This window comes from Pseudorca crassidens, chromosome 3 (assembly GCF_039906515.1).
Source record: "Pseudorca crassidens isolate mPseCra1 chromosome 3, mPseCra1.hap1, whole genome shotgun sequence".
In the NCBI taxonomy this organism is placed as follows: domain Eukaryota; kingdom Metazoa; phylum Chordata; class Mammalia; order Artiodactyla; family Delphinidae; genus Pseudorca; species Pseudorca crassidens.
Genome location: NC_090298.1, coordinates 123,961,031 through 123,983,555, shown reverse-complemented (window position 1 = coordinate 123,983,555; position 22,525 = coordinate 123,961,031). Strand labels below are relative to the sequence as shown.

Sequence of the window (22,525 nt, the reverse complement as noted above, 5' to 3'; positions counted from 1 at the left end):
CTATACAGCAGAAATTAACACAACATTGTAAATCAACTAAACGTCAATAGAACATTTTTAAAAATTAATAAAATTTAAAAAATAGAAACCTCCTTCCAAGAATTTCACTAATGTGCACTTTGTGGAACCGTACAGTGGGTACCCCACATCTCCTAAGATCTTGCATAGTAACTGAGAACAGATGCCATCATTTTCATTATATATAGAGGTGACGTGCTAACGTACTCCTTCACAGACTTCCCGTCCTGCTGTAGAGATCTTCAGACATTCCCAATGATTTCCACCTATTACAGAAGACAAAATGTACTTGAGGGTGTTAGTTGGTGTGTGTGTGTGTATTGAAGCTGGGCCATTTTCACATTTAGCTGTAGCCTCATAAAGCTTCTACAGATATTTTATGTTAACCACTAAAGTTTGGGATTTTCAAAGTCTCCACCTGCACTTTCTTTTTTTTTTCAACCCAGAGAGAAAAAATTACATCTCATCCACCCTTGAAGAAATTAAAATCTCTGAATGACCTCGATCAAGCTAATGAAGAACAAGAGACAGAGTTTCTAAAACTTCAGGTCATTGAACAGCAGAACATTATTGATGAGCTCACAAGGGTAGGTCTTGATTAATCTATAAACTCTAAGCTGTTTCCAAGGACAAGTAGCCAAGAAATCAACATACACTAGAAGCAGTTAATAATTTTGGTAACACAAATAATAGCTGCAAAGCACCTTAAAATAATTCCCAAATGCATTATAATGTGAGTAGGTGGATCGTGTGATGTATCTTATAATTGCTTTCCAGTATCAAGATTCTGAGGCTCAGAGATTAAATACTTGGCCTACAATAACAGGACCATAGGTCTCTTGTTTCCCAACACCTGATTCAGTGTCTGGCGCATAGTGGTAGTTTAATAAATATTTGTCGAATGAACACCAACATCATAATGACATAACAGCTGAAATTCCAGTCCAGATCTTCTGACTGTGACTTCAGTACCTGCTGAAGTAGGTAAAGCAGTTGTTACTCCCATCTGCATCTGGCTGAGGCCTATGTTACCTACAACTTTGGGCTGAGACCTGTATACGCGTTTGGGTTTTCCTGTTTGCCTCTGTCTTTATTATGTGAATGACATCTGTGATCACTCTTGAGGACCAAGCCAAGGCTTACAGAGGTGAACTAGTGATGGGGGAGTTTCAAGCAGTAGTCTCCAGAGTAGGGTGAGCAAGATGACTTACTGCCATTGAGGGAAGAAAAGATGATAAATTCTGCTTTATAATTATTTATGGTTCACCTTTTTAAAAGTTTCCATGTTGAGTGTATGTTATAATGCATATGCTACATTTGGAGGGTCATCTAAGTATAAATTTTAAAAGGTTTGGATATATTAAGGTTGCATGATCAAATTACTTTTACTTATAAAGGTGAAAGATCAAAAAAGTTAACACCACTGGCTTAACCAGATTATTTCTTAAACATGTGCTTAAAAGCTCTATGCCCCTCACTTCACTTCCACATCCTTAATAACTCATAAATCTCACAGATTCACTAGTCCAGGAATTTGCTTGGCTTTGAGTATCCTGAGTTTAAGCTAAAAGTTTCTTACAGAATTTTGAGGCATGTCCATCAGACTTTCAAGAAGACATAAGTATCACTTATTCCATCCACTTTTTAAAAAAATATTTATTTATTTGTTTATTTGGCTGCGTCGGGTCTTAGTTGCGGCACACGGGATTGTTGTTGCAGCGTGTGGACTTCTCTCTAGTTGTGGTGTACGGGCTCCAGAGCACACAGGCTCAGTAGTTGTGGCTTGTGGGCTCTGTAGTTGTGGCACATGGGATTGCCCTGCAGCATGTGGGATCTTAGATCCCAGACCAGGGATCAAATCCGTGTCCCCTGCATTGGAAGGCGGATTCTTAACCATTGGACCACCAGGGAAGTCCCTCCATCCACTTTTGAATTTGTACAGTAAGTATATGGAGTATTTAGCAGGTGGACACCAAAGTCCCAGGATATCTCCTTTCACAAAAAGAATGAATTAAGAAATCGATTGTTATTTCTAGATATTCTTTGAATTTCCCAGAACATTCTAACGAGGACCACCCCCCATCCAAAAAAAGAAAACACTAGATGATTCCAACCAAGCAGATACCCTGTCCCATTTTCAGAGGCTACAGGTGAGAACAAGGATCCAAGCATAGTCAAAAGATAGCTTTCTATGCTTTTCAAGTGATTAAGTGAAAATAATGTTTTATTCTTTAAAATAAAATAATATTTTTTTCCACACCTAAATTTAAAATAATTTGGGATCTGAGAAAATTGAAGAATTGTGCTTTGGGAGAACATGAATGACTATTTTGTTCTTGATTTCAAGTATAACACACTTGAAATCCAATTAGCAACATAGTGTACACAGTGTACTTCCTGACTGTGAGGCTCTCAGATCCACATAATCAGGAAAGGTCATAGAATATCCTTCCTTTGAAAATACTTAAGTATCAAACCCAAAGTTGCCAAAATTTACAAAACATAATCTTATTTTAAATAGAAATATGTAATGCCTCAGGGGAAAAACAACTCTGTCTTTGGGGGAAAAAAAAAACCCAAAACCCTACGGGGAGATATGTACCAACTCAAGATCTGAAAAGTCGTTAATCTATTTTCCAGGACCGGGAAAAGCTCATTCGTAGGAGAAAGCATAGAAGAAGTTCCAAGCCAATTAAGGTAATGAGAAAACTAGGTTATCAGGCTTTTGCCACACACAGAGCCAGAGAAGTGAGGCTTGCCAAGGAATCTTCCTGCAAAGATGTGATAAATCACATGTTCCTGAATTGCAGCAAACCCTGGGGTTTATCTGCCGGAAGAAAACCTCTTCTCTTGACAGTTCTCAGAAGTCCAAAAATGATTGCGTTGTGGATCTTAACCTGAAAGGGTTTGCTTTAATATGAGTTCCTCTTAGTGAAGAAGCCACTAGGTTTGACATAGAAAGGGTTATCTGACAAGCTGGAGAGTCACACTCCAAGAACATGAAAGAGATACTTATTATTTGATGTCTCCCCTGAATAATATTAGCATCTGGTACCCATCCTATAATTGATTAATATATTTTCATTATTCACTTGGGCAATATTATTGATAATGATACTCTCAATCCATGAATATCTGTATAGCCTCTTATAATCCACAAAGTTTTGTTATTTAATTTGTCAATGTGTTTGATTTTTGCTCTTAACAATTGCATCATTTGATTTGGATGTGGAATTAGATGATATGAGTTGATAATCCCTTCCCATAGATGCCTGGACTTTCAGAATTCCTTAATTATATTTTAAATACTGGACAGAGTAAATGACATAAAATCATCATGGTATAAAATGTAACATAAAAGAGGATACAGTGTTTTTATGAAGAGCCCAAATATTAATGAATCTTCCTCTGAAATATCAGAAGTGAAATAACGTAGGACAAACATTTATTGGAATTATTGTGTTCATGCCTAATATGTTTATTTCATCAAAGAAGCATTAAAGGATCTATGTCTTCTCTGTTCATTTGCATGTTTGCCAGTTGACAGTGCTTTAATAATATGTTGACTTTCCCCACTGTTTTATTGGTAAATATGTACTGTCCCTCCATTAGAGGCCTGTTTTGGACCCATTTATTGGCTACGATGAGGACTCCATGGATTCAGAAACATCATCCATGGCCTCATTTAGAACAGACCGAACGCCAGCTACTCCTGATGATGACTTGGATGAAGTAAGCTTTTTCACTTCTCTCTCCTTTTGTGATATTGTCACCACATCTTTCCTTGAAGGGGGAGAAAAACCATTTCACTTTTTATCTGCTTTATGAACAGCACATAATCTCATAATAGTGACCAATTTTGAGACTGTGCTTGACTTTGTTACCTCTTAGAAATAGCTTCACCTATGTTATGTAGCCCTTGTAGAAACTTCTCTGAAGTTCAGCTCTGTAACTTGAAGACTTCTTTCAAAATAAAATTATTCTTCCAGATTCTTCATCCAGAGGAGGTGTGAACCAAAGAAGAAACTTAGAGGAACAGCTTTTAAATAAGTCTAAGACAGTGTTTAGCCAAGTTTCTTTGTTGGCCACCTTCATCTGAACTATCTAGGGGGTTCAATTACCATGAAAGTTCCTGGACCACACAACTCCTGACTCAGGATCTTGAGGGTGGAACCCCCAAATCTGCATTTTTCACAGAACGCCTTGATGATTGTATTATGCTCTGAAGTTTGGGACCTAACGCTGTAAAACTATGTTTTTATAATTTATCTGGGGAAGAAGTTGTTAGATATAAATGTATTGAAAGGAACTGAAACTAAAACTCTGATTACCATCTCCTCAAATTTGGATCCAAAATCTGGGTGTACATTTTTCTCATTTGGATCCAAAATTGTCTGTAATCCAAGCCCAAATGGGTAATAATCAGAAAGGTATAAATAAGCAAATGCTTCTCTTATTAATGAATACTTAAATATTTCTGAAATGCGCATCTGGAATGTGTCATAGTATTTGTGCCCATACACATACTTTAAAATTAAGAATAAAATCACATAGAATCCAATAGCATACAAACCTTTATTTCTCTTTAAAAAATGGACAAATGCTAATATTTCACATTGAACACAGGACCTGAACATAATTATTTTTTGACTTTTTTTTAACCTCAAGAGTCTAGCAGCTGAAGAATCTGAGCTACGATTCCGACAATTAACAAAAGAGTACCAGGCTCTCCAAAGAGCCTATGCCCTCTTGCAGGAGCAGACTGGAGGCATCATTGATGCTGAAAGAGAAGCCAAGGTTAGTGTACATCTGGGAGAGTGCCCTGAATAGGCTTGCGACAGTCATAGCATAAAAGTATTGCAGACATAAAAGTACCAATAGGGTAGCTTTCTCTGTACCCTTCTCTCCACTGCAGTTTTGAACTGCTTTATCTTTTATGTCAACAAACCTTGGATCTAGAGACATTAGAACCAGCTTAGATCGATGCTTTTGTTCCTTTAAAGATAGTTGAGTACATAGTTCTTATTTTTGCTATTTGAAAACTTATATTTTCAAAGCTAAACAATGTTGAATTTTGGTAATCCATGTTTTTTAGTTTCTTGCTTAATAAAAAAGAAAACTTTTATCTTTCAAAAGCAATGGTTAGCCAGTTCTTTTTCTTAGTTAATAAGTGCACAGCATTACATTGACAGCTTACTGAGAATTGTCACTAACAATATCTCACTTAACCCTTGTGCCAGCCCCCTAAGGTGGGTATTTTATAAAAGAGGAATTTGAGGCTCAGAGAGGTTAATTGAATTGCCCCAGATCACACAGCTAATAAATGCTAAACTGGGATTCCAAGTCATATCATACTGGGTCAGTTGTTTTTTCCATTATGTTGCAACTGCCTCTCATAAGTCTGTTTTTTAAAAAAGCCACATACAGTACTAATACTTGACATTTATTGAGTCGTTGCTGTGTTTTAGGCATTGTATTGAGTACTTTATATGCATTATCTCATGTAATCCTAAAACAACTCTATGAGTTAGATGCTATTATTAACTCCTTTTTATAGGAGAGGAAATAGTAGCCTAGTAGAATTTAAATGTAGCTTAGTTAGGTTAAAACCAGGGTATGTAGCTTAGATGAAAGCTAGGATATGAACCTCGTCCTTCTGAGTTCAGTCATAACCACTATGCCATAACTTCCTTATAGGTTAGTTTACTTGGGGCAAGAAAGAGTGTGACCATCCAGTGATCTTATCCTACTTCCTAATTAGAAGACCTACAATGTACTAAGGAGTGTTGTAGGAACTACTGTTAGTTGGTTAGTGGGAAAGGATAGATATTATAGCTATATTTTTAAATGGTAGCATACATACATACATGCACATACACATACATAGAGAGCAAACATTAAAGAAAACCCACTGTGATTTGGAATAGACACGTAAGCAATCATTAGGAAGGGATGTGTGTGTGTGTGCTTTCATGTCTGTGCCCTAATACTGTAAGAGTTGTGGATTCCTTTATCAGTATTTACTACCCATTCTTAGCAGTGTAGGATTGGTCAATTGAAATAATAGCATATGCCTTGTTTTCTGGAGAGGTGACGACATAGAACCCAGTTCTCTTTCTCTAGTCTCACTCTCCCATCAAAATACAGGTTTAGCATTGTTTATGGTCATTAAAGTAAGACAACTTAACTATTCTGAGCAAAATAGCCTAAAACAAATCAAGATGTTGGGAAAAGAGTAGTAGAGTAAATTCAAAGAAAGTAGAAATGCAAAAATAGTATAGATGAAAAAGTATCAGTGAAAACAGAAGACCTAATCACTTCAAGACAAGGACAAAAAATAGGTTATACTCAACACCCATTCAAAGTTAAAATAATTCTTTTTTTTTTTTTTTTCCCGGCTGCGTTGGGTCTTCGTTGTGGTTCACGGGCTTCTCATTGTGGTGGCTTCTAGTTGCAGAGCACGGGCTCTAGGCACACGGGCTTCAGTAGTTGTGACACACAGGCTTAGTTGCTCCGAGGCATGTGGGATCTTCCCGGACCAGGGATCGAACTCGTGTCACCTGCATTGGCAGGTGGATTCTTAACCACTGCGCCAACAAAGTTAAATTAATTCTTAGCAAACGAAGCTTGGAATTTTTTAACCTGATAAAGAAGCTAACACTAAATATAACACTTAACAGTCCAAAGAAATATTCTCCTCACAGCGAATAATAAGAAAAGAATACTTATCATCACTGATTTTGTTCAACTTTGTTGAACCTATCCAGATCATAAGACAAGGAAAAAAAATATGTGTATGACCAGAAAACAAAAAAAGCTATTTTTCACAAAAAGTAGGATCATATTAAGAGAGAATACAAGTGAATCTAAAAAATTACTAGACTAAATGAAGTAAGGTTGTTCCGTACAAATCAGTGGCCCAAACTGCTGATGTGCGCACACGTGCGTGCACACACACACAAAACACATGATAGATACATAGATACATACCTACATACATAGATTTGGATTTAGATTTAAATATAGGGCACAAAGTTGGCTTCAAAAGAACAGAAGGATTTTGGGGAAGCAAAATGGGAGAAGGCTTTCCAGAAGGGGAAGTCGTTCAAATAAAGAGAGAAGCGGAGAGGTACAAAGCATATTTAGGAAACAAGGAGATCACCAGCAGGTAAGGGATGGACCCTGCATTGATAGTGGTGGGAAAAGATTGGAAATATAAGAGAAGTTCTCGAATCCTAAGCTAAACAGTTTGAATTTTAACCTGATGGTAAAGGGAGCCACTGAAAATTGTACACAGAGAATTTAGGTTGTAAAAATAGATAGAAAATATTCTTTGGTGATAGAAAATTCTTTTTTTTTTTTCTCAATTGTTGAGTTCTAATCAAGGAACACGAGGGGAAGAAAAATGTTGAGTTGCCATTTTACGTACTGAGTTCTGGAATTTTAATTTCACTAGGCTCAAGAGCAACTCCAGGCAGAGGTGCTAAGGTATAAAGCCAAAATTGAAGATCTGGAAGCGACTCTGGCTCAGAAAGGGCAGGTAGGCATTTGGTTGCTCCCATTTCTGCAGATGCAGACAATTCAAACTGACCTTCCTCTAGATCACCCTGTGCATGGGCCCATCCAGGACACGGCTTGGCTCTCCACAGTGACCTTTCTCAAACTGTGTCAGAATGTTCAACTCTCTGTTTCTGTCCCTGGTGTTTGGTTGGCCAGAGTGTGAACCCAGCTACAACAGTGAATGAGGCTGGTCAAGAGAGAGAATGCCAGAGGAAGAGGAGCCCTGTACACATAGCCTAGAGTGGTCATGAGCTGCTAAGACCAAGACCCACCCCTCAAGCTGCATTCTTTGCCTCTATGCTACATTTATGGTTCTGCATTTTAATGTTTTCCATCCATATGTATCTAGCCTGTGTGCATTCTGACCCTTTTCACTTTTTGCCTGTGTGGTCACTTCTGAGTCCCCAGAAGGCTGGTCCTGGATTATTCAGACTTAAAAAGATAGGGATAGTGAGTGACAATAAAAAGGGGGTTCAATTTTCCCGGCAACTTCGGCCCCAGTGTCTTGGAATAAGGAGCAGGCTGGGGTGGATGTCATTTACCAGTCGTTGGCAGGCAAACAATCCGGGTGGAGAGAAGACGGCTCTGGCAAAGTGGTTTGACGACACATGCTCTTTCATGCCACTCTGAAATGCTGACTGCGCGATATTCTTTGTCAAACAGGATTCACACTGGGTAGAAGATAAACAACTTTTCATTAAGAGAAACCAGGAGCTTTTAGAAAAGGTATGTGGGGCGCAACACCCTAGTGGGGCAGAGGAGAGAATGATGAGAGATCCAGGAGCAGCAGGGGGTCCTCTCAGGAGTGGCACAGGGGCTAGGGGACGGGGAGGCTTTTCTGGCGCTGTGCTCCCCTCTGCTGAGTGCCCAACTGCATCTCTGTCACTGCCATCACCATCAGTTGAGTGGCACGTGGTGTGCATGGCTCTGCGCTGGGCGTTGTGCCGACTTGAAAGGATGTGATCCCTGAAACCTATTGATTTGTTACCCATATATATATACTGTATATGTACTGTACGTATATATATATTTACACACCCACACATGCACACATCCTATGTGGTTGTCCATCTACAATAGCACCCTTTGAATAGGACCTGTTATTTTGTGCAAGGACATGCTGCAACCTAGCATAGAGTGTGTTCTTACTGTTAATTTTTTGCTAATGTTCGCTGCTTGTTTGTTTATTTTTTATGAAAGAACATTTCAAAAGATACATCCAGATCACAAAAGAGCATTTCCAGGAGGTTGGAACAAATCAAGATGCAAAGGCTTGGTTTCGGCCCAATAGATAAAATTAATTTGGGTTAGCTGAACACAGACTTTTGATTAGGGGCAGTGAAATACATCAGAGATCATTTTAAGTTCAAACGTGGCTTTTCCTTTGGTATTTCCCTTTGATGATGTGAAACGATTACAAAATAATCTCATATTATTCTTGACAGAAAAAGAATTTGAAAGCCCATTTGAAAAAGGGAAATAATTCTGTAGGGTGATGTAGAGTTATATAGAAATTATTTTAGGATTGTTTCTGCCAATATTCACTAGCCTTGACAAGTAATAAAAGTTAACTGCAACACCCTGGTAAGCATGAAAAGGTAAAGAAGACGCTTGTCCTCCCCTCCCTCTGGTCCTGTCTCACTTTCTACATGATGAGAGACAGAGCTGATGTATAGAAGTGGGGTGGGTGTTCCAGGATTGAGGACTGGTACTCTCAGAAAGGTTGCGGGTCCCTATAAAGAAACTTTATGGACATTAGCCCTGGTCTATGAATTGTAGCCACCTGTGAACCACTAATATTATGGCTAGTGCTAACCACCAGAGCCAGGCATCTCCCCAAATATCCCATCTCTGATGTCAATCCAAGATTCTAGGAAATAGTCAACTTCTAAAAACTTTCAAAAGTTTACTAGACCACAAAAATCTAGTGGAAAAAACTTGAGTTAGCTACATAAATTAATGTTACATAGTATCTCACTTTCCCCCATCTTTATTTTCTATAATTTTTCTATATCAGGAGACTATGAGAAAAAGAAGATTTTAGTAGTCTCTGAGATACCCAGTAATAAGTGTTATTATATTTATTTATCATCTAAAAAATAACTCCCATTATGTCTTCTTTCTGATTTTCTTTGGTCTTGATTTCTTTGGGCTAAAAGGGGAATTTTTTGCGCTCAGGCTTCTAAGAGTAAAAGAAAACCAAAGTGACAATAAAGCTAAACATTCTACTTCAAGTGTTTATCCTTGAGAAAGTAAGATTCACCCTACATTAAAAAGCCCCTGATTTTTTATTTCTAAATTCAAGATTTTAAACAGTTACTGTACAGAAGGCCCACCCACACAGCTAATATCGAAGGCAGCCCCAAACCTATTGCAAATCATGAAAATGTTCTGATCCCTTGTGGACATGGGCACTGTGTACAGGGCAAGGCAGGTTTGTACACAACTAACTTAATTCCATGCTTCATCAGGTTACACTAGATGTCCTACAGGAAAGCCCTATGGGAAAACAGAAGGGAGAGTTGTCACTTTGGATTAAGGAGCCAGGGGAAGGCTCTTATGGTAGGAGACATCAAGGAAGTATAGGATTTCCTCATGTAGAAAAGGGAGTGGGGGAGCCCTTTTCAGGCAGAGGTGAGCACAGACAGAGCTCTTGGAGTAACCAGAACATAGGGTAGATCTGGGTTTCTAGATTCAAGTGTATGTGATCACATGTGAGTGTGTGTGTGTGTGTGTGTGTGTGTGTGTGTGTGTGTGTAGACATGACAGTGATAACACCTAAATCTGGTGAGCAGATTATTAAGGTTTTTGAATTCCATTGAGGACTTCAGCTTTATTTTGCATGTAACTGGAATTCAACAAATTTTTGTGTAGGATCAGAGCTGTTTTAAAAAAATATTTCTTCAACAACTTGTAACTCCAGAAATAAGAGGTGTCAGTCTCCATTATTTGCACCATTAAATCTAGTTCTTGGACACTGTCCCAGACAGCAAGGGACAGATTCACTATTCATAGGGTCCCTAGACTTTATCTCAATGAATGGAGGCATCCTCCAGTATTTTCTTGTATGACCCGAAAAACTCAACCAAAGGATAACTAGAGGGAAAACCAAAGATTTAGTTTATTCACATCTACTTGGGACTGTTTTTCATGGTCTAGACAATTTATTTACCCTGTAAATGAATGCTGTCCATGCTTGCTTTGCAAAGTTGTAGATGCTTTTCGCAATGTCCACCTAACTTGAGGATTTACTTTATCAGATAGAAAAACAAGAGGCAGAAAATCACCGGCTCCAACAGGAACTGCAGGATGCCAGAGACCAGAATGAGCTGCTGGAGTTTCGAAATCTAGAGCTAGAAGTAAGGAAATGATGATAATGATAATAAAAATATTAACATGCACTGAACCCATTCTTTGTGTGAGGTACTAGCTTAAGCATTTCAGATACATACTCTCATTGGACCTCACAACCACAACCAAGATTTGATAGATGAGGCAACTGAGGTTAAATAACTTGCCCAAGTCCTGTGACTACTACGTGGTGAAGCACTGATGCAACTCAGAATTGTCTGTTCAGATACTGTACTTTACAACACTGTTGCCTTTATGAACAAGGCTAATGAATAATTTTAAAATAATTTGAATAATATATTTCAAACTTTATCAATATTTCATTGCTTTTAAATAATCATTTCCATCCTTCATTGAATTCTGACTCAGGAAAATATTACTTCAAGAATTATATTTTAAAATGTACTATATACACAAATATTTTATTGGTAGACCCTTGAATCTGTAAGTAAACTTTTTATTCTGTAATGCATTATGCAAAAGGCTAAGAAGCAAGGTAATTTGTTTTAGGAAATACTTTGTTTAACTTGACAAAGTTTCAGAGTCTTTGTTTTTAAGTAAAACATATCAATCAAATCAGATTTGATTGTATCATGCAGAATCCGGCATAGGGTCTGGTTGAATGTGCATGATATGTGAAGGATAAGAAAATTTCCCATTTGATTTCTTTGTTATTTCGCCAACAACTTCTTCTTGAGGTTATTTTACATTAGGTTTGGATAAAGTTAGTAGTTGGTATGCTTCAGTGAAGAAGAGTTAAGTCATCTTTGGTAGCCCACAAATCTTACTAACAAAGCTTGAGTGGATTGAATATGCAGAAGACCGTGAGCTGCCATAAAACTTCATGGTCAGAAGAACATTCTTTGTGATACCTGAAAGCTCTAAATATTCATGTAATTTAAAATGGAACTCCACTTCCCACATTTCCTTGATCCAAAAATTTGCAAAACTGGCCGCGGAGTGGCTGGGCCTGTGAGCCATGGCTACTGGGCCTGCGCGTCCGGAGCCTGTGCTCCGCGGTGGGAGAGGACACAGCAGTGAGAGGCCCGCATATAGCAAAAAAAAAAAAAAAAATTTGCAAAACTGTATGACACCATGTTAAATTCTTCTCGCACATCTCTTACTTGACTTATCAGTTCTTTTCCATTAAATTCAAGCATGAAGATCTTGAGTTCGATTTTTTTTTTTTTTTTTTTTGCCAAATGGCATATTGATAAGCTGCTGAAATAGCATAGAGGCCACAGACAACTGGTTTAGTGATTAATCAGTTGTTGCTTTTTTTTTTTAATTCCCACATATTCTTCACTGTATTTCAAGGAAAGAGAGAGACGATCCCCTCCATTTAATCTGCAAATTCACCCATTCTCAGATGGTGTGAGTGCTCTACAGATCTACTGTATGAAAGAAGGTGTCAAGGTAGGCAGATGTTTCCCTGTGTATGTTGTAGACAGTACAAAAACTGGGAATTGGAAAAGGGGAGGTTGTTTGTGACTGTTTTGTCTTTCGGTCACTGGTTGTCATTTTGATACAAACTATGTAGGAACTGAAAATAGTCACATCTATGGGAAAATCGACAGAACATACACAAAATAAATGTGTGACAGATGTATGAATGGTAACAGCAAAAAAAAAACAAAAACAAAAAACTAGGAAGCCATGATTATTTAGAACAGTAACGTAAAGAGTGATACAGAATCAAAATATTAAGATAATTACCCTTGATTATCTGGAAGAAATATTAAATAAATTCAATATTTTAAGAAACATATCTCAAGGATGCCAGATAAAAAGGTATTTGTTGAGTCCCTTTGTTGTGCTGTTCTAATTGCTATGGAATTCATCATCTTGGAATTTCAGTATTAGAAGAAACCTTGAAATCATCTTGCCCACCATCTCTTTTGATATGGGTGTTTTAGGGAGGATTTCACTTTTGGAAGGCCTTGGGGATTATAACATGTTGCTCACTTAGACAAAATATAATTTCATCTTTAGTGATATTGGAATACATTTTAAATATTAAGGTCGAGTGGAGGTGGCTCCATCTCCTGGAAAATATATTGTCCCTCAATGTAACAGAATCACATAGTGACTGACTATTCCAAGGTAAGGCTAGGAAGCCTCCCGCTCTTTCTGGTCTCTCCTTACCTTCTGCATGGCCCTTCCTGTTCCCACTCTGAGCCGCCAAATATACCTGCTTTAGTTGCCTTCTCTCTACCTCTGAGATTGAGCTAGACTTCTGTATTTCTGGCAGTAGGGATCTGCTAAACTGTTATCTGAACCTGAGTAAAAGGATAACGTGGTACTAATGGGGGGGAAATTAGGTCAAAAATTGTGCTTCTTTGACTTCTGTCTTAAACCACTCTCATGTTGTTTAAACTTCTGGCCTTCCTGGGCTGCGTGAAAATTTGTAAACCAAAGCAATTTTTTGATTCAACTCTAATTCAATGAGAAGCACTTTACTTTGTCTTTTCCTTAGATGTTTTGTTTTTAGATAAATCACAAACAACCTAATCAGTGCATGTAGTTTATATACAAAGGAACTCTTTTAAATGGAGTTCAGCTGCTTCAAATTGACCCAGGGACTATAATAAAAATCAGCTGTTTTCCATAGGATGGAATTAATGCTAAACACCTAAAAAATAGAACTGCTCTGCAGTTTTCTATGTGGCAGTCAAAATCTCAACCAGGTCAGAATTCCATTAATTAGAATGAAATTGGTTGGTTATTTAAATTTCTTTCTTGTTACTTTTCTTAATACTTGAAATCTACCACAGTTGAAACAATTTTCAACAATTATAAGAAAAAGAGTTACTGAGCAAATCCTGAGTCCTTAGTACATCCTAGATGCTTTCATGTACAATCTCTTTATCCTCAAATCAGCCTATGAAGAAAGTATTTATTTTGCAGTTGGCGAAATTGAAAATGCACTGTTAAGTAGTTTTCCCAGGTTCACACAGCTTCTATGAAGCAAAGTGGAAATGTAAAACCAGCTGTGCCTGATTGAAAACGAACCAAGGAAGAGCAGGTCTCAAAATGTCCTCTCTAACTCAAGGTTCAGGCAGGCACTGATAGAATGGTAAGCCACGACTTGAATGAATCTCCTTGATTTTGCAGGATGTGAACATCCCTGATCTCATAAAGCAGCTTGATATCTTGGGTGATAACGGGGTAAGTCATGAATTGTTTAAGTACAGTAAAGATATGCATTTGCCTAAAGAGAAGCAAGAAATACTTGCCAATGCATTACGTGTAAAACAGTAGCAAGTGAAGGGAACTAAGTATTTTGTAATAACCTATAAGGGAAAAGAATCTGAAAATGTAGCTATACACATACATATGCATGTATATATGTAGTTATACATATATATGTGTATAACTAAAGCACTGTGCTGTACACCTGAAACTAACACAACATTGTAAATCAACTATACTTCAATTAAATAAATAAATAGAAAAAAACAAAAAAATAATAGCAAGTGAGACAGCAGGTTCACTTAAGCATGCGGCTTCTGGAAAAGAATCAGCAATCTATCAAACCACTCAGCTAAGGGATTGTAAGGATCTCTGGAAGGTAGTGGCAGAAGTGGGAACTGGTAAGGTGCTTTTCATGCGCAGGTTTCAGGTTTGAATGCCAATGGAGTGTGCGCTGATTAAAGCTAATTACCTTCTGACTGTTGCTGGGAGGCATGGGGGTGAAATTAATCAGTCATGCAGTTGCAGATGCTGCTAAACAGTAGGGTTGGTGGCAGCCCCATAAAAATGCGCTAGGAAACTATAATCCCTTTTCTTTCTAAAAACACCTTCCAGACAGGGTCAAGCCATATTAATTCAGTGGGAGGACCATTCATTGAGATACTAGATGAATGATGTATGTAGGTTGAAATAGTCACACTATTTTTTTTCCCTTGAAAAATTACCAAAGGAGAGAACAAAATCGATTAAATCACATCAAACTGCTGTGAAGAGATTACTCTTTATTTCATTTCTTTAATATCTTTATCGGAGTACAATTGCTTTACAATGGTGTGTTAGTTTCTGCTGTATAACAAAGTGAATCAGCTATACATATACATATATCCCCATATCTCCTCCCTCTTGCGTCTCCCTCCCACCCTCCCTATCCCACCCCTCTAGGTGGTCACAAAGCACTGAGCTGATCTCCCTGTGCTGTGTGGCTGCTTCCCACTATCTTTATTTCATTTTGGTTTCTGCTTTTCTTATGACTATTCATGCAGTATGCTTACAGTGAAACAAAATCAAGTCAGCACTAGAGATATAAAACCATCACATTTAATGTACTTTTTACAGCTTTTGAATGAACTCTTTGTTAGGAATTATTACTAAATAGAATAGGCCGTTTGTGAATGTTCTATGCATGCGTATGTGGCAGGCAAGTTAGGCAGTATCTTCTGATAGTATAAATGTCAAAAAGTGTTTTCAGCTTATTTTCTTTCTCCCCACCCCTTCAACCCCCGCCACAGAATTTAAGAAATGAAGAGCAAGTGGCTATAATTCAGGCCAGCACTGTGCTGTCCCTGGCAGAAAAGGTAATAAATCATACTAACATTCAAATCATCTCAGTGTCTGGCTTAACCCTTGGGGTTGAAGGACAATCTCTTTGCACATGATTTTGCATTATTGAATACCTAATAAATATTTTATTCTTCAGGGTGATATAACCCAGATAGAATGAGAACACACAAAAGAAGAGTCTGCACACTGATTTAGGGTGGGTGGATAATTCTTGCTTTGAAGTCTCTTAAAAATATAATTCTGTAAAAATGCAAAACCTGGATTACATTACTTAAGCCATCCTTACCAAGCTGGGAAACCAATAAAAAAGGGTTTTGTTAAGTGGTAAATTGGAGCATGGCTCTGTCTGTGGGCTTTTCCTTGGGTGTATACCTACCAGTTATTCCAACTGATTCTGTAACTTGTGGTGGCTCCCTGCACCTTCATTTAGGAAGCCCAACCTGGGGACTGTCAGAAGAGCAACACTGCGCGTTCTCTCACCCCCTTGTGTCTAAACCTGGTAAATGCAAGAGAGAGAAAAAAGGAAAGAGCCAAGTGAAGAAACCTGGTAACTGGCTGTATTCAGGGCACCTTGAGAATCAGCACATAGTTGACAGTCACGTGTACATGGCTGGGTAAAGTAAGAACTTATGTACTACAAGTTCCTTGAGATGCTTTCTTAATTTCTAAATGCATAAAAAAGCATGTTGTAAATTAAATGAAACCATGAGCAAGCATTCACCTTGCTCCAGTCTGAAATGAGGGAATTCTACTGGTCAAATGACCCAGTTAAGTTACTCAAACAAAACAATGACATTTAAAAAAATGGCAGAGGGAGAGGGAAGAATTGCTATGAAATAAAAAGTTACTTAAGAAATATTGAAATGGTCCTTTTTTGCATCCTGTTTCAAGCAAACCAAGTGTGAAACCAAGGACATTTTGCTGACAACTGGGGAAATTTTAATATGGACCAGGTATCAGATGACAAAAGGGATTAATATTAATTTTGCAAAGTGTGGAAATGGCCTTGTGGTTATGTTATTTCTTAAAAGACCTTAAGTGTTAGGGACACATACTGAAGTATTTCATGTGAAATATCTGGGATTTGCTCTTTTGAAAACTTCCACCCTTCACAATTTAATAACAGACCTTATCACTTTCCCTTTCCTCTTGTGATCAAATTAATAGCACCACATTGTCCCTAACATAGGTCTAGAATCCAGAATTCGGCAAGAGGGCCCCCTTGGAACTGGCCCTTACCTATTTCTCCAGCACCCCACTTCCTTCCTTGGTCACCAACCAAGGTCCAGCCATGCACAGATCCTTTTGGGGCTCCAGTCTCCTCTCTCCTCTCTTCTCTCTCCTCTTGCTCTCTGTCTCTCTATCACTCTATCTCTGTCTCTGTCTCTGTCTACCTCTACATATTTTCATCCCTTTACACTGTTCCTTTTGTCTAGATTTTCTCTTCTTCCCTTTCTACCTTTGTCTGGCTAAATCTTAATCATTAGACCCTCCCATACATGGGGAAGCCTTCCTATTCACCCAAGCCCAGTTAGGTCTTCTCACTCTGTGTTCCCACAGTGACCTGTGCTTCTGCTACCATGGCTTTTAGCAACTGTAATACAACCACACTTTTTTTTTTTTTTTTCTGTAGTTCACTAGACTCTACGCTCCACGAGGGCAACTCTGGAATCTGTTTTTCACTCTTTGTTTTCCTAGTTTTTCACACCAGAACATCTCATCCAGTTGGAGTCATGAAGGGCTATGATTCTTTATTGCAAGTGTTCCCTCAAGCTTCCTACTAAAAGCAGAAAGTACCCTACAGCACGTAGGAACTGTTCTAGTAAAGCTTTGACGTATTAGTTCGTGCCTCCACTTACCTCCTTTGCAAAACAGGTGTGAGGGGTTCGGATTAAACAATCAAGGGGTGATGCCTATGCGCTTAGCACTGTGATTGAAAGTGAGGAATCAGCTGAATAAGACACAAGCTTGTCCTTAAAATGCTCATGGTCTGTGCAATTGCCTTTTGTGCAAATCTTTGCAATTCATAAGCTAAAGTCACCGCCTCCCCCCATGTTCGGGATTCACAGATAAACATTTCTACCTCCAAGTAATTGTAAATATCATCTTGAACTTCCTGAGACCACACATTTGAATTATCTCTCTACCATCTGAGAGTGTGACCTTTAGCCAGAGGTTGAGCCTAGACAAATTTCCAACAAGGAAATCCTATTGTGACTTCGTATTAAAAATAATAAGAGCAGTGACCTTATGTGAGGACATGTTACGGGCCAGGGACTATGCTAAATACTGTCTGTGCACTATCTCATTGCTCCCCACAACCACCCTATAGTCATCCACTATTTTCATTTTATCTGTGAGAAAACTGTGGCCTGGGCTATTCATTCCTCATCCTGCATCATCCATGTAGTCAGAGTCAGGAGCCAACATACAAATCTATAGCTAAAGCCCATGACCGGACTACTTCACTTCACGGTTCTCTTAAAAACATAGTGTGGGATTTCCCTGGTAGCACGGTGGTTAAGACTCCGCATTCCCAATGCAGGGGGCCAGGGTTCGATCCCTGGTCAGGGAACTAGATCCCACATGCATGCCGCAACTAAGGAGCCCACGAGCCACAAGTAAGAAGCCCGCCTGCTGCAACTAAGAGCCAGCGCAACCAAATAAGTAAATATTAAAAAAAAAAAACATGGTACACAAGAGAATTTGTTTCTCAATGGTAAATGGCAGCAAGCAAGAGGAAGCATTTTAATAAAGCTTGATGGTACACAATTGCAATATGAGGGTGTTTACAAGAAACCCATGACTTTGGACTGAAATTTGTTTCATGAGGGAAGCCATGTGTACGTACAAGAGCTGAGAGATTAGCACCTCTCCAGTCTCCACGGCCTTTTTTCTTTCCCCATGTTCCTTACAGCCAAGGGGCTGTTGGATATGGTGGCCCCTTGTGAATACCAAGGCTTTAGTATATAGAAAAATGCTCAGTACACCACATAATTTATCACAAACAAACTAAGAAGAAATAGTTGGTAGTGAGGCAAATTTCTAACAGTGTGGAAGTACAAAAATGAATGTTAACCAAAAACAAGAATGTATTGGTTACCTAGTACGTGCAGTACACTGTCAGTAGGACCTTAGGTTTATTACATCCTTTAATCTTCACATTATTATTAATCCCATTTCACAGATAAGAAAGTTGAGGCTTAGAGAAACCAGGTAACATTTCAAGGCCACATAGCCATGAAAAGCTAGGATTGGGATTAGACCCAAGGTAGTCGGCCTCTAGGACCCACACACTTAATTATTTGCCCAATTGCCTCCCTGAGGGATAAGCTTATGGTTAACTTGATGGAGACCCATTATAACAATTTATTCTCTGAAACCATATATGTGGTAGGCTCACAGTATATTATTCAAAGTCTAAATTCATTCAGGGTATTGATCTGTGCTAATATCAACACCATCTAACAGAATGATATATTCTAAGTGTTAGGAAAGATAAGTTCTTTCTGTGTGATTTAAAATTTGTCTCCACTCAACAAAAATGATTCCTCAACATTTAGCTGTAATCAGTGTCATATACTGAAAAAAATGCCATTTCTCCAGATTCACCTGGCCTTCTTTCTTTCATCATGCTCCCTCCAATCATGGAGAATTAGACATACCTTCTGCTTGGAACTTGCCCCTCCCCTTTGCTTAGTCATCTCTGACTCATTCCTTACACCCAGTGCAACTGTCATTTCCAATAAAGCCTCCCATGGTGTCCAATGAGGGCAAAACATGTGTTGGTCTTATTCACCATCACAGCCCTAGTACCTAGCACATTGCCTCACACATGGTAGATATCAATGAAGGCTTTCGTTGAATGAAGAATGAATGAATGAGTGGAAATTTATAAACTTGTTTCTGAGCTAAGAGTTAAAATGTACCAAGTTTTCACTCCAATTCTTAGTCTGCTTCCTGAGATATAAGGGGAAGAGACACTAAGCAGCTCAGGAGGCAGCACCATTTACACCATGTCAAGCAATCATGTCAAACACTTGTGTCTGGTTTACCCCTTAGTGGATCCAGCAAATTGAAGGAGCAGAGGCTGCCCTGCACCAGAAAATGATGGAATTGGAAAGTGACATGGTGAGTAAAAATGAGATGTCAGAAAACAAAAGAAAAATTGACAAGACAAATGGAAAACAACTGTTTTCTAGCAGTTTTATCTGGCACGGATGGAAGTTTGTAGCCTTGCCATTATTTTGTGTATAGACTGTGAAACAGAATGCCCAGAAGTACCCCACAATTTCAAGTTATAGCCTCCAGAAATATCATGTTGTAATTTTGTAGTATTTCCAGAACTAATGCTGAAGAAAATCCAGTTAGGTGTTTTCTTTCTTAGGCTAAATAATTTTTCCACCAAATTGACAGAAATGATGGGTGTAACTTTGGTATTAAAAATCCCCAAGCCACCTCACTCCCATTAAGATGGCTACTATCAAAAAAACCCAACAAAAATCAGAAAATAACAAGTGATGATGAAGATGTGGAGAAACTGGAACCCTGTGCAGTGTTGGTGGGAATGTAAAATGGTGCAGCTGCTATGGAAAACCGTATGGTTAGTGGTTGCTCAAAAAATTCAAAATAGAATTTCCATATGATACAGCAACACCACTTCTGGGAGTACACCCAAAATAACTGAAAGCAGGCTCTTGAAGAGAGATTTGTACACCTGTGTTCAAAGAGATTTGTACACCTGTGTTCAAATTTTAAAATAAAATTTATTTTAAATTGTGGTAAAAAACCATACAGCATGCAATTTGCCATCCTAAATTATTTATTTATTTAGGACACACCAGGGTCCAAGTTCCCTGACCAGGGATCAAACCCATGCCCCCTGCAGTGAGAGCACAGAGTCCTAACCACTGGACCACCAGGGAAGTCCCCCATGACTCTTCTTAAAGCAGATGCCCACCCCCAACCCCCTGCCTCCACCACCCCTTCATAAGTCTTAGCGAGACAGGCAGATGGATAAATTGGTCTGTTAGTTGGTATGTGGATGGAGCAATATGTGTGGTTAACTTTGTGCCCACTCTCTAAATTATCTTTGTGTTTGCTAATGATACACCGATGAGTTTGAATAAATTGTTTTTTATTATACAACTTTGCTCTATTACATTTCATGACATTCTTACAAAAATATACTATCCCAGTATATTTACACAGATATATTTATTAGCATCTATAGCATTTATCTTGTCAGAAGTCTACCCTTAGGGACTTACCTGGCAGTCCAGTGGTTAAGACTCCATGCTTCCACAGCAGGGGGCATGTGTTCGATCCCTGGTCGGGGAACTAAGATCCCACATGTCGTGCAGTGAGGCCAAAAAACAAACCAACAAACAAACAAACAAAAATCTATCCTTAATGACATACTCTTAAATTGGTATAGAAATCCTTTAAGACATTCCATGTGGATTGTTTGTTATATATTTTTTCTTCTTTCCATTGATTTGTACATTCCCTGTGTGAAACTATAAAAGTTGAACTATTTCCCTAAAAGACAAAATCTGTGACCCTACAAATACTAGTGATTTGTCTTACAGTGGAATTAGAGAAAACGCTAATCAATACAATTTATATATCACTTTCTCATTAACTAAGCTGACTCTATCTATTAATGTCGCCCTTTTTTCTAGGAACAATTCTGCAAAATCAAAGGCTATCTGGAAGAAGAACTAGACTACAGGAAACAAGCTCTCGACCAAGCATATATGGTAGGTACAACAAGCATTGGAGACACTCCGAGTGTTTATGATTACATGCTCTGGAGTAAAGCATCCTGTGTAATTTGTCATGTCATGTATTTGAATAGACCACAACGTGCAGCTCATTTATTCAGAGTTTTCCAGTTCTCATTCTAGAACAAATATATCTCTAGTTCTTTGCTGTTACAATACTCTTATAATAGTTAATAAATATTTCATTATACTTGATTTTTTTAAAAATTGAATTGTGTTGTTAAATAATATTTAAATAAACAACAGATTGGATGGCAATGTAGATTAAAGAGAAATTTTATTAAATCAAATCTGATTGTTGGGGAGCCTAGTCTAGGGGTAGAATAATGATGTATTTAATGTGATACATATTTTTAATTCATTTATTTCTGACAACAACCCTAAGAGGTATAGGGAATATTATTATTTATATATTACATATGAGAAAATGAAGGCTTAGAGAGAGAAAGAACTTGGCCCAGCTTGGTACACAAGTAGGTAGTGTTTAGATCTGACTCCAGACATTGTGGCCTTAACTACCGTCATCCAGCCACAGTAAGAATATATGGGTATGTATAAAATGGATAACTAATAAGAACCTGTATAAAAAAATAAATAAAATTTAAAAATTAAAAAATATATATATATGGGGAAATGGGCTGTGCCTTTTTCTCTCCTCCAGAAGATTGTGCTGAAGGAGGAGCACATTTGATCCACCCCCCGAACCAAATTCATAAAGCATCATTCCTAATATTGGACTACAGCTTGCACTTCTTCTCTCCGTGTGGACACCACCCTGCCCCCCACCGTAATACACTGTAATGACTCAAGAGAAAAAGAGGAACATTTTGAGGAGTTGCTAGTAGAGGTTTTTATAATGCTTTCCTGGAAGCAGCCTGAGTCACTTTTGGGAAAAGAGTGAAGCACTTAGCCCCTGCTTATATCAAAGATGAATTAGTACTCCCCACCCAAGATGAATAAGAGATTCTGAGCACTGATGATGGGGAAAGGAGAGGATGAGTATTGGCCGCTGATTAGAGAATAAAGAAGGAGGTAATTTTTCCCTCCCTTCCTATCCTTTTAGCCTTGCCTTCTCTACCTACACACGGTAAGATTAAACTGCATGTGTGTGTGTTCCAGGACTGAAGACTCATTCAGATAATTATTAATATATTTAACTTTTAAGAGATGAGACCTGCTTAGTCCAGGACAGGAGCCTGGAGAACATCCCTCACCAGGGCGTGTCCTTTCACCTATGTCAGAGTCACAGGGGATAAGATGATAGATTTTGGAAACTG

General features: G+C 38.3%; 1 protein-coding gene across 5 annotated transcripts in view; it reads left to right on the top strand.

The window, feature by feature from the left end:
* The window catches only part of JAKMIP2 (janus kinase and microtubule interacting protein 2), a 172,873-nt gene that overhangs the window by 123,859 nt on the left and 26,489 nt on the right, over nt 1-22,525 (top strand). For 4 of the 5 annotated variants that reach the window (XM_067732177.1, XM_067732179.1, XM_067732176.1 and 1 more), the window contains exons 7-18: nt 465-605; nt 2,659-2,715; nt 3,631-3,750; nt 4,687-4,815; nt 7,475-7,558; nt 8,242-8,304; nt 10,839-10,937; nt 12,247-12,345; nt 14,044-14,097; nt 15,411-15,476; nt 19,525-19,593; nt 21,147-21,224. In XM_067732177.1, coding sequence (XP_067588278.1) covers nt 465-605; nt 2,659-2,715; nt 3,631-3,750; nt 4,687-4,815; nt 7,475-7,558; nt 8,242-8,304; nt 10,839-10,937; nt 12,247-12,345; nt 14,044-14,097; nt 15,411-15,476; nt 19,525-19,593; nt 21,147-21,224 — 1,059 coding nt within the window. The remainder of the gene's footprint in view (nt 1-464; nt 606-2,658; nt 2,716-3,630; nt 3,751-4,686; nt 4,816-7,474; nt 7,559-8,241; nt 8,305-10,838; nt 10,938-12,246; nt 12,346-14,043; nt 14,098-15,410; nt 15,477-19,524; nt 19,594-21,146; nt 21,225-22,525) is intronic. The other variant, XM_067732180.1, reaches the window with a different exon arrangement.